This window comes from Pelodiscus sinensis, chromosome 1, assembly GCF_052426305.1.
Source record: "Pelodiscus sinensis isolate ZL-2025 chromosome 1, ASM5242630v1, whole genome shotgun sequence".
NCBI lineage: Eukaryota > Metazoa > Chordata > Testudines > Trionychidae > Pelodiscus > Pelodiscus sinensis.
This window is the reverse complement of record NC_143052.1, coordinates 65,965,741-65,992,179: the sequence shown is the minus strand read 5'-3', so window position 1 is coordinate 65,992,179 and position 26,439 is coordinate 65,965,741. Positions and strand designations below refer to the sequence as shown.

The 26,439-nt window shown below is 45.5% G+C and overlaps 1 protein-coding gene across 3 annotated transcripts in view; it reads left to right on the top strand.

Moving 5' to 3' along the window:
* Positions 1-26,439, top strand: part of BEST3 (bestrophin 3) — a 35,469-nt gene that overhangs the window by 1,674 nt on the left and 7,356 nt on the right. Inside the window, exons 2-9 of one of the 3 annotated variants that reach the window (XM_075931673.2) lie at positions 2,095-2,264; positions 5,132-5,226; positions 5,769-6,002; positions 9,262-9,416; positions 10,095-10,172; positions 10,586-10,738; positions 18,275-18,355; positions 22,921-23,072. In XM_075931673.2, coding sequence (XP_075787788.2) covers positions 2,113-2,264; positions 5,132-5,226; positions 5,769-6,002; positions 9,262-9,416; positions 10,095-10,172; positions 10,586-10,738; positions 18,275-18,355; positions 22,921-23,072 — 1,100 coding nt within the window. In that variant the 5' untranslated portion in view covers positions 2,095-2,112. Of the gene's footprint in view, positions 1-2,094; positions 2,265-3,664; positions 3,755-5,131; positions 6,003-9,261; positions 9,417-10,094; positions 10,173-10,585; positions 10,739-18,274; positions 18,356-22,920; positions 23,073-26,439 lie in introns of those variants that run through there. The other 2 variants (XM_075931679.2, XM_075931685.2) reach the window with 2 other exon arrangements.

Sequence of the window (26,439 nt, the reverse complement as noted above, 5' to 3'; positions counted from 1 at the left end):
AGGTAACCAATACTGAAGGAAAGGAAAAACAGGATTACAGATATGGGTCAAATTCTCCAGTGATGTAAATTATTGCAGCTGCAGTTATGTCAGTGGAGCTGTGCGAATTTACACCAGAAAAGAATTTAGTCCTATATCTACAAATGAGGTTAATGATAATAGAATATATAGTATTTTATAGCACCAGTCACCACAGTATCTGGTGCCTAATATCTGTAAGAGTAAAGCCATAAATCATATGAATATAGGTCTTATACCACATCTTTCTCATTGCTGTGTATTGTATTTTATTTATATATAACAGAGATTACAAACATGTTCCCAGAGAAAAAACACAAGTACAGCACCAAATCTATGCTTCTTGTGTTATGAAAATGTATTTCCATATGAAGGGAAAGAAAATAGAAATACTGTGATCATTCTCTTGCCACTGGTCCTAAAAGCAATTATACTTAGTTTTACAAATACAAAAATAATGTAATAGCAATTCTTAACTTAGATAATGCCCCTGAACTGATTGTGGTACTTGCAGCACAAGTCCTCTAGGGGATATTCAGCATTTTGGCTCTAGCTAAGGCTATTCGTGTGCTAACTTGGATTTCACAATACCAGTAGAATTTCACTGAGGGTTCCCATTAGAAAGATTTGTTGCCTCATTCATACCACATCTCCTGTCATCATAGCCATTTGGTGAAGCTACCTCTTAGCCTGTTTTGTTTCCACAAAAATGAACTAGAATTCAGGCTGTTGACTTCTAATCTATACTCCCTAAACTAACCCCAAGTATTTGGGCATAAAAGATGATAATAGAATATATCTGATAATAGAATACCTCTGATCACTGTGATGTGACCCCATAGTTGCACTTATCAGACTTCAATCGAAAAACATATGTGGAAAAATATTAGCAATAGCACATCTCTCATTTGGAAGCCAAGGAATAACCACCATATATTCCAAGATTTTACAATCCGCCAGGCCTAAGGCAGAGATTATCCACACAAATCAGAATACTCAGGAGAGAGAATTGGTCAGAAATGGGATTCTTCTAGGACTCCCTTCCCCTGGTTTACTTCACCTATGAAAAAAAGGAGAAATTAGCTGTGACATTACTAAATTTCCATCCCTTATTTTTATGCTCAGCACCAGAGACCTAGCCAAGTTGTCACCTATCAGGCTGCCCTTATGTTATACAAAGTTCTCCTCCCCATATTTGTAGCTAATGTACACTTCTCACCAATATCCCTCCGTACCAAAACAAAGAAAAAGATGTATACAAACACTTTCCACAAAGTCAACAGGAAAATATTTTTACCACCACCAAATGTACGTTACATTTCTTCTTCACCACTCAGCTTGCTAGGGTTCCCAATTTTGGTTAGACATATTCCTGGAGGTTTCGTCACATGACATATCTTTAATTAAATATTAATTTTTAATTCCCTGGGGCTTCAGATCAATCCTGGAGGGTTGGCAAACCTACAACATGCTCTGGTAAAGACGTGAGAAAACAGCTAGGTCTTGGACTCTGATCTAACTTGGGCACTGCACTTTTGGAGTAGAAGAAGGTACGAAAAGCCACCAATAAGACCGTTCTACTCAAATATCAGGGCTGTTACAAGAGTTCCCAAGATGATCTCCCTTGCTGCAATGACACATTATGGGAGAGATAGTCCCTGGATCACATTTCATACCAGAGCCAGCTGCAGGGACATTCATGATTTTGTTCCTCTGTTTTTTCTATTTGAATTTTGAACAAAAAAATTAACAAAATTACAACATTTGAAAAATGTGCAATCCTTGTCAGTCACTTGAGTGTTAGCTTGGAACAAGTCGGAAACTAGTAGACTCTTTGAAGAATAGGTACTGTATGCTTCATGTAGTTGACACTGCCAAGCAGGCAGGCCAAAAGACCATCTGCACTAGCTGGAGATTCTGGATGGTCTTCAAGAGTAACCTTACATAGCTAACATTGCAGGAATGCAATGTGCAAGTCACAAAGACATTGCTAACTATCGCTATCTATATGGGTATAGTCAAATTAAGATGCATTCTAAAATGTTGTCAATTTCCTGCTTGTTTTTACTTTTCTAGAAACAACTTGCCAAGACAATGACAGTCACATACTCCAGTAAAGTAGCAAATGCCACCTTCTTTGGATTTCACAGATTGCTCATCAAGTGGAAAGGCAGCATCTACAAATTGCTGTACAGGGAATTTATTGTCTTTGCTAGTCTTTACACAGCAATAAGTGTGTTGTACAGGTACATCTATTTCCATGTGACATACATATTCCTGTCGCTTTCTTAATCAGAATCAAATGCTATGTAGAAGGGCAGTCTCACATTTCAAATCTTTTAGCTGATGACTGATTTTGTACAAAATAACATGACGTTTTGCTTAGATCTTTTTATTTATATCTCACATGAGTTTTGGAATGTTAAATTACTGTTTAACCATCATCTTCCAGTGATTCTAATTTCAGCCACTTGCTAGCTGATGATTGCTGTGTATATGTCATGTTCCAAAAATGTTATGCCATATAAACATCTGCAGGACTCCTCCATCATTACATGTTTTTTGCCACTAACTCTTCACTGACTAAATAACTTGTTTTGAACTGTGAGTCTAGACATATTGTCATACTTATGCGTCTCTGTCATCACCAGTTAAGAGAGGGCAATTTAATTGGAAATGCTGAAAGTTAGTTATTTTGTCAGCCAGTTATATAGTCTTTTCTCAGGAAATAGAAAGTCAAGTATTGCCCGAGTAAGGACTGTAATAAGAGCCCACCGTTTTTAAGAGCCCGGTCTTGCAAAGTGCCAAGTTTCAACTCAGTAGAAAGTGGAAGCACTTATGCTGGGATCCATGGAGAGACTTAGGCTTTGCAACGTCGAGTGTCATGACACCTAACTTTTAGGCACGTAGAAATTCCAGGAGCACCATTCTCTGAAGTAGGCAAGTAGTCTCCCTATGCAATAAATAGGGAGTGACAAATGCTTAAGAATGTGATCCACAAAAGCTCACACACCTGACCATGAACCACTGGCCTAGCCAACGGGAAATAGCAGGGCCATCCTTAGGATTTATGGGGCCCTACACAATACTGTTTAACTTGTGCTCCTATGCCCGATGGCAGCCAAGGGATGATAATTTTTTAGCAAAGTGATTTTATAACCTTCAGCAACACACCAATGAAATATTTTTAAAACAAATTTTAAACTAAGGCTCTGTTGACTAACAGTAAATTCAGACGCTGACAGTATATACCTAGGGTTGACAAATGCCTGTTAAATGGCTTCATTGCCATCTGAATGGCTCTTTCACAGGTTCAGTGTACTGCTAATCGCTCTGGCAGGCTTTTTCACTTTTAACTACACCATCTCCGAAGGAAGCAGAGCCACAGAACAGGGATAGGAAGAGATAGAAGGGTGGACATTAAGAACCAGTGTTGCCCAAAATTTCTGGGTGCTGCAACTGCATATTCTGCATACGAGTAGGGAGTGCTCTGGGAAATGCTGTGTGCTAAGTCCTGCCCTCCTGGAGATAGGCGCCTAAATCTAAGCTGTAGGGAAGTGCCTATCTCTGCTTAGTGATTCACAAATGGGCATTTGTCCCCCAGAATCAGACAATTTAGGTGTCTAACTTAAGGCATTTCTTGCAGGAAGTGAGGCACCTGCCTTGCTCTGCACAGAACAGCTGGAGAAGGAAGTGGTGATGGTGCTACATCCCAGAGTGACCAGCCTAAGCCCAGGTATAGACAACTTCCCCTCCCAGAGAAGTATGTCGATGGGAGGAGTACTTACACTTACAGCATAGTGCTGTAGACAAGCCCTAAGTTTGGGGTTAAGGCACCTAAGTTCTTTCATGGCTCCCTTCCTCTCTGCATCACAGAAGAGGCTCAACAGCAGCACCTCGCAGGATCAGTGCATAAGTCAGGGTGAAACTTATCCCTGTTCAAAGGGCCAGCACAAAACCCATGTGACACTCAAGTTCCAATTAATTCCTCTAGTGTGACATAAACGGGGGGTAAGTCTCATGCTAGTCCTTGGAACATTATGAATTTCACCTCAGTGAAAACAAGATTTCTTAATGGACTTTCACCGATAAAATAAATGGGAGGAGTTTCAGTTACATTTCTGGCCCTCTTTAGAGCTATAATTGGAGCTCCACGTTTTTCCTTTTTGGTGTAAAACAAGTTCTTTGGACTTACTTTGTCTGTATAAGCAATTACTAGTCTTCCAAGATATACTGGCATACAGCATGGTCCAGTTGGTAGCAAGGCCACATCATTGCCATTTATAGAAACAGGAACAAAAACAGTCAAATTTTAAAAAGTCTATTTTTACTTTATAACTGTAAATAAAAACTCTCTCCTTTATTCAGTGTACACTGTGGAAAGTATTCTATGTGAATAGCAGATTTTATTTTACAATTGTAAAACCACCCCAAATATTTGCCATGTATATCTTTTATATGGAATAACAATTGTAACATTTTATATATAAATAAAATAATTGCATATGTTTAAGAATGTTGTTATTTGATTAGAAATCATTCTACATGGGAATCAATCATTGGGCTCCATTTTTCCCCTATCATATGGCTTGTAGTTGCCTTAATTTAAATATTTGTTGTGCATTTTAAGTTATGGCCAAGACGAATTTTTTAATAGTAAATGAGATATACACCCTGCTGTGGAAAGAAAAGAGTTTTCACGTAACAGCAAGCACAGATTAGTGCCCCTTTCCAGTTTCAGAAGATCCGATCTGATCACTTTTATGAAGTAGACCAGTTGAAAAATGGGAGAAAGATCCATTTGCTGAAGTAGCTTACCTCATTGGTCTGTAGTAGGTGGCATACTACAGGTGAATAGCACAAATGTATTTTGTCTCTTCAGTAATGAGAAAAATTTAATGACTAGCAAATAATAGTCCTCCACATCAGCTCCCTTATTACATGCTACAAATATTAACACCTTAAATGTTCATCAGTTTAACTCCTTTAAAGTTTCATCTGTACACATTATCCTAGTTTCATTTATCTGATTGTGTATACTTACTTGCCTGCACTTTATCGCAAAGGTGTAGTGGTATTACAAAGGGGTATGTACATTTTATTTTTGCTACAGATATTTTCTTACAGGAAGCCAAAAACGGTTCTTTGAAAAATTATCAATTTACTGTGACAAATATGCTGAACAAATCCCAGTCACCTTTGTGCTTGGTAAGTAGAGCTTACATGTGGAAAGACTCCACAAAGCTGCCTCCATTAGGATGACACAAATGGCAATGCATGGAACTATTTCAGAACTGAAAGGCATGTTGGAAAGCTGTCCCAATAAAATCACCACCTCTCCCATTAAAGTCACCCTAAAGTCAGTTTGCTTTTGTCAAGACAACACCACATATGCTTGCAGTATTACTGCACTATTGGAAGATTAAAAATGTATTCACTAACCGTGTTTGTTTAAATAACTTTTCTGGCTGGAGCCAGTGACATGAATAACATTCACTCTCATTTAAGTGAACGGGAGAAGTGGTTGCTTAACATGCTGCATGAGGCACTTAGAAGATTGCAGGATTTGGTCTTGAGAATGGAATAGCTACTTAATAGGCTTAACTGTATCATATTGTGCATATTTTACAACAATTATTCTGGCAAATGAAGTGTCCTTATAGCCTGGATAACATCCCACAGAATGAACCTCAGCATGCACTGGTTTTGCAACAAGATGAGTGATGCTGATATACTTTTTTACTTCACAGGATTCTACGTTACTTTGGTGGTGAACCGCTGGTGGAATCAGTTTGTGAATCTGCCATGGCCAGACAGACTTATGTTCTTGATCTCTAGCAGCATTCAGGGAAGAGATGAATATGGGCGCTTACTTAGGAGGACTCTTATGCGCTATGTGAATTTAACTTCCCTGCTCATATTCCGCTCAGTGAGCACAGCTGTGTACAAAAGATTTCCAACCATGGACCATGTGGTAGAAGCAGGTATTGTCTATTTGCTTTCCCCAGTAAGTTCTTCCCTTCCTCCTACAGATGCTGGGGATCTGCCTTGTATTTTCTTCTCTTTAACCCCTTCTCCCTCTCATAGCCAGCCACTGTCAGAGAAGGATTAGATAAAATTACAGTTGTCAACTGTCTAATCACACAAACCCAAATGACTTGCTCCACACTGGCCTGAGGCCCTACCCAGCCTCTCAGGCCCACTGACATGGGGGGTAGAAGAAGGGAGCAACAGCACAGGGGCCTGGCCTTTCAAAGGAGCCCACAGCTCCCCAGCCATAGCCACAGCTACTACAGCTGTGGTGGCAGACATAGCCCCAGGCCTTTTTGAATTGCCAGAGGAGTGCTGCTCTGCTGTGCCACATGGCTCTGAGAGCTGGGGGGAAGGGCCCAGTGCTGCACTCTGGGCAGTGCTAAGGAGTGACCACCCTCTGCCCCACCCCTTCCACCCACAGCTTCCCCCCCTTCTAGGAGTGTGAAGCCGGAACCTCACACACCTTGCTCCAAGGCCTACAGTGGCTGTCAGTCCTGCCACAGACCCTTCACTCTAGCCCATCTCCCACCATCACTCACTCTCTCTCATGCTCAGTCTCATTCACTAGTCTGGGGCAGGGGAGTTGGGTGTGAGTTCTGAGCCAGGGCTGAGGAGTTCGGAGTATGGGAAAGGGCTCAGAGCTGAGCCAGGGGCATGAGTAGGTGTGCAGGAGGTGTTGTGGGGTGCAGGCTCTGGGAAGGAGATTGGATGTAAGAGGGGACTCAGAGCTGGGGAAGGGAGTTGTGGTGTCATCTCCAGGAGGGGCTCAGGGCTTGAGGTTGGGGTGTAGGACATGGTGCGGGGTGACATGCCCTGGGAAGGAGTTGGGTGTAGGGGACAAAACGGTAGTCACCACCCTTGCATTCTCCAGCCCCACCTACAGCCCCTGCTTAGGCCCCACCGTCCATGGGGACAAGGTAGAGCAGTGCACCAAGCATGTTCCAGCCTCCCTGGAGCACTGGAGAGGGGCAGAGAAGTGGGGCAGCGTGCTGAGTGCTCCCCAGCTTTCCTGGAGTACCGGGGAGGGGCAAAGAGGTGAGAGGTGCATGCACGCAGCGCAGCTCCCAGAGCAAAGGGGAAGGAAGGAGGTGGGGCAGCCTGCTGAGTGCTCCCCAGAGCACTGGGGGAAGGCAAAGAGGGGAGCGTGCACGCAGCGCAGCTCCTGGGACACCGTGGCTACGTCTACACTGGCCCCTTTTCCGGAAGGGACATGTTAATTTCAGCTATCGTAATAGGGAAATCCGCGGGGGATTTAAATATCCCCCGCGGCATTTAAATAAAAATGTCCGCCGCTTTTTTCCGGCTTTTAGAAAAGCCGGAAAAGAGCGTCTACACTGGCCCCGATCCTCCGGGAAAAGCACCCTTTGAAGTATTCCTACTTTGAAGTAGGAATAAGATCCTCCGGAAAAGGGCGCTTTTTCCGGAGGATCGGGACCAGTGTAGACGCTCTTTTCCGGCTTTTCTAAAAGCCGGAAAAAAGCGGCGGACATTTTTATTTAAATCCCCCGCGGATTTCCCTATTACGATAGCTGAAATTAACATGCCCCTTCCGGAAAAGGGGCCAGTGTAGACGTAGCCCATGGGAACAGAGGCGGTCGCATGGTTCCAGCCTCCCCAGCCATGAGCATGGAGAGTGCAGGCGCTGGGGACAGCCACACTCTACCCTTAGAATGCCTATAGTAGTCACTGTGGGGCTGGAGCCAGGCTAGTACAGAGCCTTCTCCCGCCTAAGCCACTGGATGCCCATGCCCTTGTAGCTCCTGTTGTCCGTAGTCCCTGGCCAATGGGAGCTGCAGAATCAGTGTTTGGGGTGGGGACAACACATGTAGACACTCGTACAACCTCTTGGGACAGCGGAGATGTGTCAGCCACTTCTGGGAGTAGCATGGAGCCAGGGCAGACAGGGAGCCTGCCTTAGTCCTGTCGTGCCACCGGACTTTTACCAGCCTAAAGTCTCCGGATTTAGCCTCTGGGAGAAAGAGTCTGATTCTGGAAGACTCCCAGCAAAACTGAGAGGATTGGAAACCGTGCATAAAATGCCCTTAAGAGTTCACCATTGCTAAATTATTCATCGAGGTCCATTTTAGAGCAAGATGAGGCCCTTATCGCTGAACATGCTGCATCTCCTCTGCACTCATCCTTTGACAGCCAGGATAGTGAGAAGATAACAGGGAATTTAAAAAAAATACAAAAATGTTTAAAAGATTTTTTACATAGAATTAAATACAAGTTTATTTTCAATAAACAACTCAATTTAAAATTAAATTTGAAATTGATAGCCTATATTAAGGTGAAAGCTTACTATACTCTAATAAAAGTATTTCAATTAAGTGAATAATATTAAATAGTGCATGCTTGCTGCCAAAGTTTCAAAGAAAGTTAAACCACTGAAGTGATGGAAGTCACAGGCTAAGCACCTGGAACCAGAGTTTGCTGATCTGCCAAATCTTTTGACAGCCTCATTTCAATTTATTCACTTGTACAGTTCATTAACTAATTCTTTCAGCATTAAGGAACAAGTTGGGACTCAAAATAGCAGGAAAGCATGATTTTTCTTCCAAACTATGACTAAAAATGAGGTGTGAAAAGAGATCTATTCATTCTAAAATCTTGAAGGACATGGGGACCATAAACAGTCAGTTCATGTCACCAAATTAGTTTTAAATGCAAAATAGATTTTTCCTTAAGTATCCAGAATACTTAAGGCAGTTCTATTTAACTAACCAAAAAAAATAATTCCAATGTCCATCCAAAAAAAAGATTAACAAATAATGAGTAAACAATCATCTATTCGATAAAAAAAAAATATATCATTCAGCATTTTCTAACACAATAAATCTAATATATAAAAGAGAATGTTTGTATGTTTTTAGTGTGATGTGTATTATCTGGGAGGTCTAGCTTTGTGTGTGTACCTGGAATTTTATTTAAGTAAATGTTGCAAGGAGATAGATGCACTATATTGAGACGTTGAGTCAAGCAGCAAGAAGAAAAGAAGATGGAGACTAGCAGGAAAAGCTACGAGTAATGTTCAGTATACTTTTATATAAAATATTCTCTCACACACAAAATATTCAGAATCATTCTGGTGCATGGAAATTAATGTTCCATAAAAATCTATTTCAGTACTTGAGCTCTCAACATAGAACCCAATAATTTGCAAACTGCATCTTGGGACACTATAAACTGACTCTTTTTCTTTGCAAACAGGTTTTATGACCATAGATGAAAGAAAAAACTTTGATCGTCTTAAATCTCCCCATCTTAAATACTGGATTCCATTTGTCTGGTTTGGAAATCTAGCAACTAAGGCACGAAAAGAGGGTAGAATTAGAGACAGTGTAGACCTGCAGACACTGATGAATGTAAGTAGGAAAAATTGATCTACAGAAACAGATACTGAAAACATTATGCATTGTCTGTTCATTATTATAACTTTTATCTATCACATGCAACTTTCCAATCGATTTCTCCCCGCCTCAGTGCACGTTTGTATGTGCACATATATATGCACATAGCCAACTACTACACCTGATGTTTAATGTGACAATATTTATATAAATGAGGGAGAACAGACAAACATCAAGTTGGTGAGCAAAAATCTGCTCTCACTTTCAATGCTATAAACTGAAAGTAGCTCCACTGTACTTAAAAGCAATGAAAGATGGAAAATGTGTTCATGTGTAGGGACTTATTTTAAGGAAAACAATCTGCCAAATATATCATGAGACAATCCTTCTTTGGTTATATAAAACATATCTTCTTGCCAGTGTCCCTTGATAGCATCCAGTTTTGAAACAATGGAACAAGAAATAATTTATTAAGAAACTAAGCATTGAACCAAGCATCCTAAATCCATTGTACAACTGAATTTTTAAATGTGTTGACAATCTTCAGCATATATTTATCACAGCAGTTTCTAATTTATTAACTTTGGTGCGGACAGAGTATATTGTTTTATAGCCTTTCATTTATGTGAAATGAATAGTGACAAATCCATTATTATTTTGGAGCAACTATCACTCTTTTTGTTTCCTATTTAGGAAATGAATAGGTACCGGTCTTGGTGTAGCCTTCTGTTTGGTTATGACTGGGTTGGAATTCCACTGGTCTACACCCAGGTACTGAGATATTACCTTTTCCAAATGTTGGACCAAGATTTTCAAAAATAGAAGCCTATAGTTACCTTCCTATGTCTATATTTACACACCCACATACTTGATCTGACCACACAGCAACTTCCATTGTGGACTTGGTCTCTAGGATGATTGTCTGCCCCAGGCATTTTAAGTTATATTTGATGTGAAGGACCTGGGAGATTTGGTATGTTGGATTGGAGAGGGTTATAAATTATTGTTTTGTGTTTCTGCTATCCTCATTTGCTCACTACCAATAGATATTGTTGTCATTTTATTTGCAATATCTATCTATAGTATTTAAAATAATACTGTGTTAAGCATCCAGAGGCCCTTGTGAATGTGGGGCCCTATACATAAATGATTATATTATTTAATGATGTTTTTGTTTGTTGCAGGTTGTCACGCTTGCGGTTTACACCTTCTTCTTTGCATGTCTGATAGGACGTCAGTTTTTGGATCCTGACCAAGGCTATACAGGACATGACTTGGATCTTTACATTCCAATCTTCACACTGTTACAATTCTTCTTCTACGCAGGATGGCTCAAGGTAAACTATATTTGACAGCTACACCAACAAATAATTTGATTTTGATTTGGTGCTATCTTTGGGAAAAGATAGTAAGTGAAATCCTCCAAAGTAAACTGAAGTCAAAGCACCAGATTAATAGTTGCTGTAAATTCATTGAAGCTTAATGGAGTTATATCATAGTGGGTGTGGGTTACAACAGCATGAATTTAGCATAAAATGTCCAGCGATTTATCTTTAGAGAGAACTTAAAAAATCATCCATTACATTTTCTATCCACCCAAGGCTGACCTCGTTCCCACACTTATTGTAAGAAAAGGTTAGGCTTCTGAAAGTTCCTCCTGCCTGGAGGTAAGCAGTGAAAACTCCCAGTGACACATGCCCTGCATCCACAGAGAGACAGGTATGGCAACATTCACTTTCAGGCACTTGGAAAATCACAGGGTCAACAATGTGATCCACGAAGTCTGAGTGAGATGCCTCCAGGCCCTATACAATGAATGGAAAAAGACAGGCATCTAAGAATGCTAACCACAAAACTATCATGTTAGGTGAATCCCTACATTAACTAGCCAATGGGAGATGCTGGTTAGAGGAGTGTGTCCTGAGCCATGTCCCTCTAAGGCAGGGTTCCCAAACTTTTTGACAGGGGAACCAGTAAATCCATTCACGAACTTTTGGAGGACTAGTAATGTTCATTTGCATATTCGCATATTCATTAATCAAATGATGAATATTCAAATAAGTTGTTTCTGGTCCTCGCAAAACCCCCAGTGCCAGCTTTAGCAAAGCTTTTGATATGGTCGCCCACAATATTCTTGCCAGCAAGTTAAGGAATATGGATTGGATAAATGGACTGTAAGACAGACAGAAAGCTGGTTAGACCAGGGTTTCCCAAACTTTTTACTTTAGTTGGAACCCTTTTTTTTTCCAATACTGCTTTTTGCAGCCCAAAAATATAAACACATAAAAAACAAACTGAGAAAATACCAGACATATAACATGTCTGGTATTTTCTCATTAGGTAAGTTGTATCAGTTTGTAGTTTCGAACTGCCTGGCTGGTAAATGTGCTCAGGCTGCATGAATGTGTTTACCAGCCAGACAGTTGGCAACTACTCGAGGGGGAGTGTGTATGGGGGGGACAATAGAATCCCCAGGCTGGACTAACTCATGCGGGAGGTAAGGAGGGAACAGGGGCAGCGTCCCAAGATCTACATATGGCCAGGTCAGTCCCACTCCCCGCAGGCGGATTCATTCCTCCCCCCTGCTCTCCCTGCTGTGCCACTGGCCAGCCCCACTTCCCTCAACCCCCTCCCGGGCAGCCAGGTCCACTTCTCCTCCCAATCTCCCTTGGCCAGCCCCACTGCCTGTATCCAGCCCTCGGTCCAGAGGCCGCTTCTTCTCCCCGCCCCCATCTTCCCCGGCCAGCTCCCTGCCCCCAACCTCGCACCCCCCGGCAGTCCTGCTTCCACCGGCCTCCCAGTCTCCCCAGCCTGCCCCAATTGCCCTGTCCAGTGCTGCTTCCGGTGGCCAGCTCTCCCCTCCTCCTCACCGCAGAATCACCTGGCACCTGCACCTTCCCTTAGCCCTGAACCCTCCTGGTGCCTCCCCCTTCCCTTACTGCCCCTGCCGCCTTTGCCCTCTCTTTCCCTGATACCCACCCCCTCAGCACTCTCTGCCCCATCCCCTCCTGCCCCTCTGTGCCCTCACACATCACTTGCTCCATCCCCACCTCTCTCATGCCCACCCCTTCTTTCAAGCCTTCTCCAGCACCTCCCCCTCCAGCCCCCAATGCCCTTCCCCTCTTCTCTCCTCTCCCAGCATCACCCTGTCCCCCTCCCACTGACACCTCCCCTCCTGCCCTTTCCCTCCTTGTCTGCACTTGGCCCCCTGCCATTTGTCTCTCCTGCACCCCTGTCCCTTGGTGCCTTCCCCACCCAAGCCCCTTTTCCTTCCACTCCTCCCCCTCCGCGCAAGCCCGCCGCTGCCGCCTCCTCGCCTCCGCCCAAGCCCGTTCCCTACCTTCTGCCTTCCACATTGCGGGGCCGGAGGCCGCCAGAGCCAGCGTGGCCCCGCCACGTGCCTCCGAAGACTTAAAATCTCAGGCCGTGACGTCACGTCAAGCCCGGGCATGCTCCCCACCCACATGCAACGCCGCACATGGGCAGCAGCAGGCGGTGAGGAGGAGCCGCGCACGGTGGGGACGCTCGGGTGGGAGGACACGCGGGGGGGCCCGCGCCAGGCAGAACCGGGGGAGAGACCCAGCTGGCACTTCCGGGTTTAGGGGTGCGGGGCCCGAATTGGCCTGAGGCCGGCCCTGCCGGCAGTCACCAGGCACGCTGAGGTCCGGTATTTTTTTCCCGAGGCCCGGTAGCGGGCCGCAGCCCATATTTTGGGAAACGCTGCTCTAAGGAGTTTCATGCCTAAGTCTGGGTTGCAGGGAGGTGTCTTCCTTAGCTAGCAAGCCCCAGCTGGGAGCTCCCTCTCCCAGAGTCAAGTGGCTTAGATGCCTGTGCCATTTCTTGTGGGCATAAATTAGGCCCCTATCTTGCTCCAATAAAATAGCATGAGAGGAAGGCGGTACTGTTGCTGACATTGCAAGTTTCAGCCCAGTTCTCACCTGGGATGTCAGCCTGAGGGAGAGAAAGAGTCTTGAAGAGGGATCAAGAGAATGCTCTAAATCACTGAGCTATTCTGGTGCAGGATTCTCTCAGTCTCACTTATGTTCGTCCATGTGTAAATAAGGAAAGAGTAATTGGGGCAGGAGGACTGGCCCTGGGATCTCCCACCTTACAGATTTGTGGCCTAACCACTGGACTATAGTCATTTTCTCACTCTCTGCCCCAATGTCTATTTAAGTATTAATCCAAATTAGAAAAACTGCAACAGGAGACACTGAGGGAGCCCCAGATCAGAATATGCCATAGCTCAGTGGTTAGCACATGCTCCTAAATGGGTGGAGGCAAATCCCTGTTCACTTTCTTCCCGCTGCCTGGTGGGGGGGGGGGGGAGTGAAGTGAACCCAGGTCTCTCACATTACAGATGAGTTTGCTAACTACTGGGCTAAAAGTTATATCGTAGTGGCACAAGCTGCCACTGATTTAGACTAGGACGTGATCCAGTAGATGGCCTCTACGCACCCTTATGTGGCAAGACAGGTGGAGAAATGCTTAGTTTTTCTCAATTCATGGATCACTGTGGGATTGAGGTGGGAGACAGATGTCCAGACACCAAGAGGGAGGAAGCAGTGCACATATCCAGAAGCAGAAATTTCTGCATCAATAGAACTTTTGCCCCAAAAATTTAGGCACTGAGTCAATTTGAGCATCTTCAGGGTTAGGCAACAGCCAAGCAGGGTTTTGTGGATCATAGTGATGTCTAAAACTAGGACTTAAAGTCCAAATCCACAGAAGTATTTAAATTCCTAGGTGCCACTGAAATCGACGAGAATTAGGTGACTAAATACTTCTGAGGATCTGGGCCTAATATGGGGATCTGGTTCCTATACACACCTTTGAAGATGTGGGCCTGTTATCCTTGAATCATAGAATCAGGATCTGGGAGAAGGACAATAAGAAGGGTGAAAATTTAGGCCCTGAATTTCCTCCCTCTCCAATTTTGTGTCCAGATGAGATGATGTTGTCAAATTGGAATGGGGCCCAAGGCTGTAAACCACTTATTTTGCTTATGATCAAGGTCAGCCTACCTATAAGCCAAATGGAGTTACCCTCTCATAAATGAGTATGAAACCGCTACAGTTAATATTGAAAACAGTACTGGAACCATATGAAGAAGTTCATTTTAAAGATCAGGGATGCAAAAGAAGTTATTTTTTGTTTTTTAACAGATCCATTAATCTCTCTTCATCAGATGTGTAATTAACAATCAAGCGATATTCTCCCTATTGATTGTTGCCCCTGCAATTAATAACAAACTAGATCAATTTGAAAAGGAAAAAAGGGGAATGAAAACTCCAACAAGCCCAGCATTTATATAAACCTCACTCTTACGTCAATCAATCATTACAGCATGTTTTGAAAAGCTAATTGACATTACCATTATGATAAAAGTGCAAAATCAACTAGTTTGGGGGCCTAATACGGGCAGCCCTTCGGTGGAATTTTGTAAGGGGGGGAAGTAAAGAGTCAGGCCTTTTGTCTACAAGCATTTTCTTTGGTTTTGATTCATGCCGCTACTGCGTATCAGGTTCATAAGGACTCTGAAACAGAGTGAAAGTCAGTCAGAATTGCCATGTTGTACCTGGTTTCGTGTTGAAACCATGTGACACTGAATCTTTCCATAAATCATCCCAGGTTCACTCCAAAGATTTGCAAACAGATTGTAACCAAACCAAGCCAAGTATTTGCAGTTTCATGTCTGTTCTGCACATTTTGTGCAATTACATGATAACACATATGCTGTGCAGCATTGTAATAATATTAAGTACAAACAATATGTTCTGACACAACTCAGCAAAACTCTGAAAATTCAGAATTAAATCTTACATCATTCTTGGAAAAAATGACCAAGCAGTGAGGTTTTTTTTTGGGGGGGGGGGGTGTATAATCTTAATTTAATAACAGAGTAATCAAAAAGAGGGGCTTTTATAATGTAAACAAAGCTGCCACTGAGTTTCCAGTCTGCTGCCCCAAGAGTATCCAGGAGTTTGGCCAAATGTAAATCCTGTTTGCCACAAATTCCCTAGGGCCTTTATACAGCATTTCAAATAGAAGCTCACCCACTATTTTGCAGTTCAATAACATAAATTCAGTTAAACTGCATCCATTCTTAGGCTGTGCATCTGATTCGTTACACATACCATGCACAGGACAAGGTTTCCCATCACATGACACGCTTGTCCCAGATTAATTTATAAATCAGACAGTTGTAATACCCAGCAAGCCAAAAATAGATCTTTGCTGTATTGCACAGGATTCATGTTCAGAGGATGATCTCATGGGCTGCACACCAGAGGCAGGTCAGTCAGTCAAAAGGCCATGGCTGAGGTTTGCCCTGCTGTTGCCCCCAAGTGTGCCTATCAACCTTTATTAGGTGTCCTTCATGCTGTGGGTCCCTGACCTAGACCTAGCTGAGACAGTGGCTCCTCTTAGAATCCCTTACATATCCCAACTTTGTAAGTAGAGCATTCCAAAGAAAACAAAGGCCACACTGGAATTCTTTCCAAAGTTAATACAAAACCGTCCCCTGCCAGGAGCTTCCTGGGATTAATACAATGAGTTCCCACTGGGATTGTTCACACAGACTTTTCCGAGTTAAAGCCAGATGTTTGAAAAGAAAGAGCAAACATAAGGGGGAAATGAAGTTAGTTAGCTTCCAGGAGAAACCCATCTGGTTCTCTCTTTGTGCTGATGGAAGGAAGCATTAAATGTACCCCGTCACCTTCCCAGCAAAGCTGCCTATTGCCTTGTACTGCACTCCTGACTCCTGTGGGCTACAAGAGTCTGTTTTGCTTTCATGGGCTGTTGAGGGAGAGGCTGGCAGGAACCACCCAGTTTCAGGGCAAGTTCCAGCCCATTCTATTCTTAACATGTCAGTCTCAGGCCCTAAACCCAGAGACCAGCCTGAGTTTCCCCACACATTTCTAACACTCTCCAGAAATCTCTTCCTCTCCCTGTGACCACGTGCCCCATCCTACAGATACATCTTTTTTCAGAAAAACATGGAGAAGCCTATTGCTAGCTCAAGTAGGTTCCTTTACCAGCTCCACTGCAAAGCCCTTTGTCCCAGCCCCCAATTCCCCGAGTTAGCATCAACACAGAATGGGATCCCCCTGCTTCTGTGAAGGCCGAGGCTCCGTCTCCACTTTTCCACTGCATTCCATCTTTAAGGAAGTTTCCTTTTCTCAACTAGCCCAGGCTGGAGAGAAACATTCAGCCTGACGGCGGTGTGGCTAAGAGCTCAGCAAGAGCTACCCCATCACAGGGCCAAGCCAACCAGACTTCAGAATGGAAAGATCAGCTGATAGATTCCCAGCTGTGCTGTTTGGAGTAGGGTAAACAGCTATTGTAGATGGTTGACAGGGCTGGTCCCTTGAGTTGCTTTTTAGACAGTAAGGCCATCAGTCAGCATTTAGTCACCATGTTGATAGCATTGGTTGTGGCAAAGCATGTAAGAGAGGGCTGCATGAAGGATGCCATTGGCCTCCCCTTGAGAAAGCTAATGATAGGACACAAAGCCTTCAGCTGTGAAATCCCCAATTCAAATCCAGACGGGGTTACCACTAATCAAATGTTATTACCATCGTGGGTGTTGGGTGATTGTGTGGGGGCACTCACCCACCCCAACATGGAGAAGGCAAACAAGCCACTCTGGGTTCAGCTGCTACCAGACAGGCACACCTGCAGACCAGCTGGAGGAAGCAAGTTTAAAAGGAGCCCCGCAAGAGTGGAAACAGCTAAGTGTGCCTCCGCTACCCACAAGGACAAACCTTTATAAGGAAACCAAGAGACTGAACAACCCCTTAAATGGGACCTAGAAAGGCTGGAATAAAGCTCCCAAGTGTGGAGAGCACATTTAATGGGAAAGAGACTAACTGCCTGCCTGTGACCTGAGGGAGAGACCCAGCTTATCACAGTGACCTATATGGAACTAATGGATGCTCTCAGTTCCTAGGGCATTGGTGTTTGCTTTATAAGCACCACCACTGTGCCTGACAGGACTGAAAGGAGAGAATAACTCAGTCTCTAACCATGGACCCTCCAGTACAGTTTGAGATACAGTCCGAGGAAAGCGTCCACTAGCCCTGCCTAGGTACTGTGTACTTATTGTGCAGCTACACAGATGATTCTAGCAACACAAGGTGCATGAGGTAAGATCTTTTATTGGACCAACTTCTGTCGATGAGAGAGACCAGCTTTTGAGCTTACATGGGGCTCTTCTTCAGATGCTGAGGTAAGTATGCTGTTTAACCTTGAAAGCGTGTCTATCTCAAATTACTTACTTCAGCATCTGAAGAAGAGCCCTGTGTAAGCTGAAAAGCGGGTCTCTCATCAACAGAAATTGGTCCAATAAAAGCTATTACCTCACCTATCTTGTCTCTATAGTATCCTGGGGCTGACATAGCTATTACTTCATGAACCAGGACCGTCACTCAACAGCTCTCATGAGTACTAAATTAAAAGCTGGGATCCAGGGCTGAACTTACCTGGTGTTCACAAGAGACACTGATTTTCTTAAAGGTACCTCCTGAAGATGCAGTGACTTATGACCAACTCTGCTGCCATCTAGGAATAACTTTACTAGTTATTTGAAGTAGAAGCCTGAGTTGTTAATTCTATCACTGCAGTTTCATATACACCAGCATCTGCATTATCTGTGACCAAACCAAAGAAGGACCAAAATTAATATGCTGACATTACCTAAAATGCCAAAACACCTATACAACTTAGTGCAGCTAGAATGGCAAACCATCACAGCAGAAGGGGCATGGGAGACAGAGAGAAAATGAAATCTTAACTATCAATTCTAAACCATTCTAAGGCAACAGCATTAAGTTTTGCATATTGGCATTTATTCAGTTGGATTTTAATTGTAGGTTGCTGAGCAGCTGATTAATCCATTTGGGGAAGATGATGATGATTTTGAAACAAATTGGTGCATTGATAGGAATTTGCAGGTCAGTATTTTTTCTCTACTTCCCTCTCTTCTGCTTCATTGCAGTGTATTAAATGTATTCCTTCTAGCACTGACAAAGTAGCTAGTGTAACAGAGTTACACAAAGTGATTCTTTACGCAAAGGGGATCATATATCCAGATTCCCCATGTTTTTGTTTTTAGAAGTGATATATTATTAATTCCCCATTTCATATGCCTTGTCTGCTGTGAAAAAGATGCAAAGTGAAGACACCCTGAGCTGCCCTCAAACCAGAAGGTAACTTCATGTAAGCCTGCCTAAAATAAACAAATAAATAACTCATTCAGTTGCAGCTGGATGGCTGTCCATCCTATGTGGGTGCAGAAAGGTTCTGATAACTTACATATACAGACGGGTTAATGTGTTAAACTAATCACCCCTTTTAAAAACCTTAACAAGGAAAGTTAATAAACTGAACAATACCTGGACCAGTGCTCAGAGTTTTTATTCACAGCTACACACTGCAATTCATGGCAGAGCTGTGAGCCATATGCAGCCTCTGTGAGGAGGGGAAGGTTAATGCATTTATGGTGACTAGCAGTGTCCTCACCAGTTCTACCACATGGGAGATCCTGGAAAGGCAACTCTGAATCAAATTCTGTTCTCATTGACACCCTTGCAAACTCATTGAAGTCAGCTAGGTTGCACCAGTGTAATAGGTAGCAGATTTTGGCCCTATATTTGTACAAAGCAGGTAAATAACTTACAGGATAAGTCAGCACTGCCAAATTTTGCTGTTGAAATTATTCTGAGATTGCTTACCATGGGCGGCAGGTTTGTATAATTTTTGGTGGTGCTCCATTAGCCACACACCCTGGCCCCCGTTAGCCATGCCCCCTGCCCCCCCCCCCGTTAGCCACACCCCCTGTCCCCCCTCCCTTAGCCACACCTCTGGAGGTAACACACTCGGGGCAAGATGGACACATGACCAGAAGCAAACGGTGTCATGTAACCCCTCTCCAAGGGCTTTTCCCACCATCCGCCTACCAACCGGGATTAGTTTGGCCTCCATCAAACCCCCCTCATGCAACTATCCTGCAGTTGCATTAACCAATGTGTGTGACATTAATTCAGAGCATCCACACTGCTTGCCTGCTCTTGTGCAAAGAAATTTACAGTATGGTGTGGTAAAAGAGGGCATCTTGCGCAAGAGCTATGCTCTTTTCTAACAGGTGTAAGCTCTCTTGCACAAGAGGGCAGTGTGATGCTCAGCAGGGATTTCTTGCGCAAAAAACCCCTATGGCTAAAATGGCCATTGGAGCTTTCTTGGGCAAGAGAGCGTCCATGCTGCCACAGATGGTCTTGTACAAAAGCACAGCTTGCACATGGCAGTGTGGATGTGTTCTTGCACAAGAACTCTTGCACAAGAAACCGCCCGTGTAGACATGGGCTAAGGGTTTCCCCCCCCATGAGCAAAATGAACTCACACCAGTACTGAGTTCATTTGGGTTGTTTGGATGTGCCACTGTGGCACCCAAATAATTAATAAATATTTTATAAACCTTTACCTTTTCTCTCTGCTGCCATGTCTCCTTCCCTTGTTCCATCAGCTCCCCTGGTGCCTGCTGCCTCCCCAACTCCTCACCCTCCTCTGATGTCCTGACTCCTGCCCTTCTCACTGCCCTCAGCCCTCCTGCGACCTGCCCCCTCCACCAGCCCTTCTCTCTTTCCCGTGCCCACTCCTCCAGTAGCCCCACTCTAATCATGTGAACTACCCCTCCTCATCCCCTCTTCAAACACCTCCCTCTACACACCTACCCTGCCTCTCTCCTCTGGTGCTGGTCCCTCCCCTGCAGGTGTCTCCCCTTCTGCTTCACCCCCAGAATTCCCTGACACCTGCACCTTCCCTTACTCCTGCATTCTTCTGGTGCCTCCCCCATCCCTCAATGCCCCTGCCCCCTTTGCCCTCTTTTCCCTGATGCCCAGCCCTTCACCATCTTCTGCCCCCGTTTCCCTCATGCCCCTCTGTGCCCTCACACATGACTTGCTCCATCCCGGCCTTCCTCATGCCCACCCCTCTTTCAAGCCTTCTCCCAGTACCTCCTCCTCCAGCCCCCAACGCCCTTACCTTCTCCTCTCCCGGCATCACCCTGTCCCCCTCCCACTGACATCTCCCCTCCTGCCTTTTTCCTCATTGTCTGCATTTGGCCCCTTGGCATTTCTCTCTCCTCTACCCTTTCCCTTTGGTGCCTTCCCCTTTCTTTCCCCTCTCCCCACTCCTTCTGCATAAGCCCCTTCCTCTCCCAGCCGTTTCCCTTCCCCTACCTTCTGCCTTCCAGTTTGCGGGTCCGGAGTCTGTGCTCTGTCCCCCGACTCCAAACCCTCAATTCAGCCGCATGGCGCAACACAGCACCCAGCAGTTTCAAAATCCGGAGCCGTGACGTTACGTCACACCCGGGTGTCTCCCCTCCCACCGGTTTGAGCTACCCCTCAACAGCTGACAAGGGGGATGTGACCGCGCACGTCCGGGTTGGCCCGGTGCCCCGGGTGCCAGGTTTCTAGTTCTGGGTGTATCGCCCTCCTTTGCCCGCAGATCAGTTGCTGGCTTTGTCGGTTGGCTCTGGCCAGAGTCTTCCTCCATCACTCCTCGACATAAGTGAGAGGAGAGAGGGGGTCCTGGGCCCGCCCTCACTCACGGGCCCCAGTCCAGAGCTCTAAGGAATCGAACCACGTTGTGGTCCAGCTGGCGGGGCTGCCTGTCTAAACTCACCAGCCCACAGGCCTTAATCACAGCCCTGCCCTAGGCCACTTCCTCTCTCCTCCCCCTCCAGTCACCTCGGTTGGGGTGTGGGTCCTGCTTGCCTCCGAGGGGCGCATCCCTCCGGCCGCTCAAGCAGCTCTTTCCCTCCCGTTATTTCACGGGTGGGGGGGGATGACAGCCCGGATCCCGCTTGCCCCAACTGGGGCCCCACATGCCATTCGGGGGAACCTTCCCGCTTCGGCATTCCGCGTCCTCCCTTTCCCCTGGCCGGGCGGCGTTTAAATCCCCCGCCACTTCTGGCTCCAGGCGGGGCGCCACAGGGGTAGCTCCGCCCCTCCTGCCTCCGTAGTGTGGGGCCGTCTCCTCCATGCCCCTCCCAGCTGCTGTGCCGCAGGCTGCCAGCTGAGCTGCAGCCACGGCGCATGGCCAGCAAGGGTTCCCCCGCAGCTCCAGCAGAGCGCTTCCCACGCGGGATCCAGTGCAGGGTCATGGGCCCCCGTCACAGGGGAGCTCAATGGAGGTTGTGCACTGCAGGGATGGGCAGGTGACGCTCTGGGGCCGGTGTGGGAGGACGCGCATGAGGGGGCGGGGCCCACTCCAGCTCCAAATATTGGTGGAGCTTGGGCACCACGAGCCCATACAACTCGCCGCCCATGCTTAGGACACAGTTGTGACTCCGCCACCCAGGATGAAAGGGCACATGAAGAGCTCCCTTACTTCCCTGAATGGGTTACTCACATTGCCGGTAGCAGAACAGGAAGGATGTAGTCTCCATGGGGTCACCACTCCAGGGCAGATGTGTAGAAGGAGAAGGCACCGGGAGCATGGGCAACCTTAACTCCACCCCTAACAGTATGCTGGCTTGCTCAGCTGAGTCAGCATCATAAGAGAAGCATCTGTACCGGCTATGGTGCTCTGAGTCACAGGCTTGGCCATTCCTGGAAGAATGCAGTTAAATGCAACTTGTCTCACACACACACAATACAAGGCTGCTCTGTTGTGAATATTTTTTAAACTATGAACAAAGTTTGCTTAAAAGTTTCTCTCTGTGAACTTCTACATAAGAAACATCTCTGCAAATAGAGCAATAATAGCCTACAAACATTTTCTGAAAATATGGCACACAAGAGACTCACCTGACCATTTAGTTAATAATCTGCTTAATAAGAATGCTTGCTGGTAAGTTTAATACTTTAACATTTTCAATTAGTTGTGATGGAATATGAAGGGAATTGTTTTGCAAGCATATGGAGTTCTAGCCCATTCTAATTAAAGTCAAATAAATCTATTGCCATGATGGGAGCAGAAATAATCTATTTTAGCTTTTTATATAGTGCTTATTAACATGGATCAGACTTCTAGCCACTATGTACATCTTCCATAATTTCATAAAATGTATTTCCTAAAGAATATTTCCCATATAGCAGGAAATGGCATATTATAGGACTGTTACAATGTGTTTATTTTGGTAAACGTGTAACTGCTGAAATTTTCAGTGGTTACATGTTTATGCGTGGGAGGCGGGGGAAGATGGCTCCCCCCACATACCAGCTCCTGCCTCTCCTCCCCCCTGGAGGGGCAGGCAGTTACCCAGGAGCTGGTGCTCACAGGAAGCGTGCTTCAAGCTGGCTCACCGTGAGCACCAGCTCTCACCTCCTCCTCCCCCACAGTGGGGTGGGGCTGCATGTAACCATGAAGGTTAATGGATGAGCTCAGGCAATACTAATTAATTTGCTTGTTTCTTTTATAAGCCAGGCTCATCAGTTAACCATTTACACTATCACATCCCTAGTATATTATACACAAAATCATATTTAAAGAAGTTTAATAACAGCTATGATCCCAGGTGTCACTTCTGGCTGTGGATGAAATGCACATGAACTTACCAAAGTTGGACAAAGATATTTACTGGGATGATTCAGCTGCTCAGCCACCATATACACTGGCAGCTGCCGATTACTGTATTCCATCTTTCCTTGGGTCAACTATTGAAATGGGGTAAGTAAGGCTGCCATCTTTTCATGACGTCACTAAAGATGTAAAAATGTGAATCCAAGCATCTTAATGGCCTATGGATCTTTAAATGTATATCTTGCATGAATGTGACTTCAAAGCTGAAGTTCAACATTTAAAGATAAATAGGTTTAAAATACAGGCAGTCCCCAAGTTATGTGGATCCGACTTATGTCGGATCCCTACATACGAATGGGGCTTTTCTCGCCACAGTGGACGCAGGTGGCGGGACCGCCCAGATGCGCCGCGGTCCTGCCGCCCGCGTCCGACGCGGTGAGAAAAGCTGCTCCGCGTCTCCCTGGTCTCGGCGGTCCCACCGCCCGCGTCTCCCTGGTCTGCTGGGGGGGGCGCAGCTAGTGCGTCCCTCCCCCCCCTCAGCAGACCAGGCTTTTCTTGCTGCAGAGGAAGCGGGCGGCGGGACCGCGGTGCGTCTGGGCGGTCCCGCTGCCAGCGTCCTCTATGGCGAGAAAAGCCGCTCGGCATCTCCCTGGTCTGCTGGGGGGGCCACCCCAGCAGACCAGGGAGACGCGGAGAAAAGCCGCGGAGGACGCGGGCGGCGGGACCGCCGAGACGCACCGCAGTCCCGGTGCCCGCGTCCTCCACGGCTTTGCTCCGCGTCTCCCTGGTCTGCTGGGGGGGGGGGCGCAGCTAGTGCGCCCCCCCCCCCCCCCCCAGCAGACCAGGCTTTCTCGCCGATACCTGGGGTAGAGCAGCTGGGGTGCTGCCGGGTTGGTCCCGCAGCGCCGCTCCTCGGTGCTACTGGACCAATCCAGCAGCACCCCAGCTGCTCTACCCCAGGTGTCCCCAAGTCAGCCGCTGCTGAAACTGACCAGCCGCTGACTACAGGAAGCCCGAGGCAGAGCTGCTCTGCCTCGGGCTTCCTGTAGTCAGCGGCTGGTCAGTTTCAGCAGCAGCTGACTTGGGAACACCTGGGGTAGAGCAGCTGGGGTGCTGCCGGGTTGGTCCCCGCAGCACCGAGGTGCGGCGCTGCGGGGACCTACCCGGCAGCGCCCCAGCTGCTCTGTCCCAGGCGTTCAGATTCAGCCGCTGTTGAAACTGATCAGCGGCTGATTCCAGGAAGCCCGGGGCAGAGCAGCTCTGCCTCGGGCTTCCTGTAGTCATCCGCTGGTCAGTTTCAACAGCGCTGAATCTGGATGCCAGTTCCTGCTTACATACAAATTCAACTTAAGAACAAACCTACAGTCCCTATCTTGTACGTAACCCGGGGACTGCCTGTATGTGATGGGCTCTTTTCATATGCACAGAAGTATAAAACTCAACACCTGGGAAAGCTTAGTGGCCATTAGAAACTAGTGATTTAAATGATCCTTTTGGGAGAGTGACACAAACTTAGCTTTTTGGATTATTTTTGTTTTGTTTTATAGGCATATAAAATGGCATAAATCCAAGAAGCCACAAAGTTTTTCACAGAAATTTTCAAAGTAAATCCTCTGTGTACATGATAGAACCATTAGCACAATCCTCATTAATTAGCTTGTTTCTTATACAGACACTCCCTTTCTTCTTGCTGGGTAAGATCATTCCAGGCCTTTGGGAGATAAAGTATAGAAACGGTTTTATGACTTTTCAATCAATAATAAACCAGAATTGTTTTCTTGCATATATATCAACCCTATTGCAAAGAACCAGCCACAGTATGTAACATTGGTCATTGATCTAGTACTTACTGTCTACACCTCTAGAGGCACCATGTAGTGTATGTGCAGTTACCTGCCTAAGTGAAAATTGGGCTGTATCCATATAGCAGCGTGTAGCTACATGAGTCAATGAGGCTCTGGAATTGAAGGGTGGCAGCAGAGAGAGGCTGTTACCCCTTCAGCTAGACCTTTTCCCTACAAGTGGAGTCTTATATTGTGAAGGAAAAAGGTTCTGACTGTGTTACACTACTGATATTTTTAGCAGTACAGATGGGGGTGTCATGCCTTGAGTAAGTAGAACACTGTGCAAGGTGTGTATTCACACACATACTCACTTCCATCAGGAGTGTTTATACTTTACTCCCCTAAACTGTGCCCCTCCATCTACAGGCAGTCCCCGGGTTACATGGATCCGACTTACATCGGATCCCTACTTACAAACGGGGTGAGGCAACCCCGCACTAGCTGCTTCCCCCCAGCAGACCAGGGAGACGCGAAGCTAGCGCCCCCCCTCCCTCCCCAGCAGACCAGGGAGACGCGGAGCGGCTTTTCTCAGCAGACACCTCAGCTTGAGAATAAAGGACTGAGGGAAGTGAGGTGTGGGAGAATAAAACTGAGCTCTGGAGAAATGTTTGGCTAGAGTTTCCCCTACAATATGTACCAGTTCTGACTTACATACAAATTCAACTTAAGAACAAACCTACAGTCCCTATCTTGTACGTAACCCGGGGACTGCCTGTACACAACTATTTATACCCATGCTGGGCAGTATGTACACTATATACTGCCAAAATGAACATGCTATAGAGATGTACCCTCATAAAATATAGTGACATAGCAGACAGAGCATGACAGGCTGAGCTAAAACCCATATGATATGCTCTAGTGTAAAATAGGTTAGTGAACATAAGGATTAGCCTGTCCCTTTAAGAACCAAACAAATATGAGAGCTGGTAGAAAGTTTGCATTTGAAACTTTAAAAAAAAACACCCTAAAGTGGCTATCTCAAAATCCAACACCTTTGATAAAAACAACAAGGATCTGGTGGCACCATAAGGACAAACAAATTTATTAGGGCATCAGCTTTTTTGAGTGGCAGCTTACTTTGTCATATGCATGAAGTAAAAGAAGCAGATGGCAGAGATTTATATATATGTACAAAAGCTTCAGAGGGGTAGCCGAGTTAGTCTGTAATAGGAAAAACTTAAAAAACAGTTTAGTAGCACCTTAAAGATTAACAAAACATGTAGATGGTATCATGAGCTTTTGTGGGCAAAACCCACTTCTTCAGATGGCTGGAGTATTAGAAGTCCAGATCAGATTAGAGTGTTACATCAGTGAGAATACCTACATAAGAAGGTGAGAATACCTAACGGGTAAAATTACTTATTGCAATGAGAGTGCCATTCCCAGTGTCTTTTCAGACTCATTCTGATGGTGTCAAATTTGTGGATATATTCCAGCTCAGCAATTCCACATTGCAATAGCAATTTCAAGTCTGTAACTGTGTGTCCAGGAAGGTTAAAGTGCTCTCCTACTGGCTTTTATATGTTACCATTCTTGATGTCTGATTTATGTCCATTTATTCTTTTAGTTGTTTTCAAAATTTTCCACCTTTTCACTGAATCCAGAAAGGTTGAAATGTTTAGAGAGGTTAGATTTTTCTTAATCCTCTTTCTCATTCTGCCCACTTC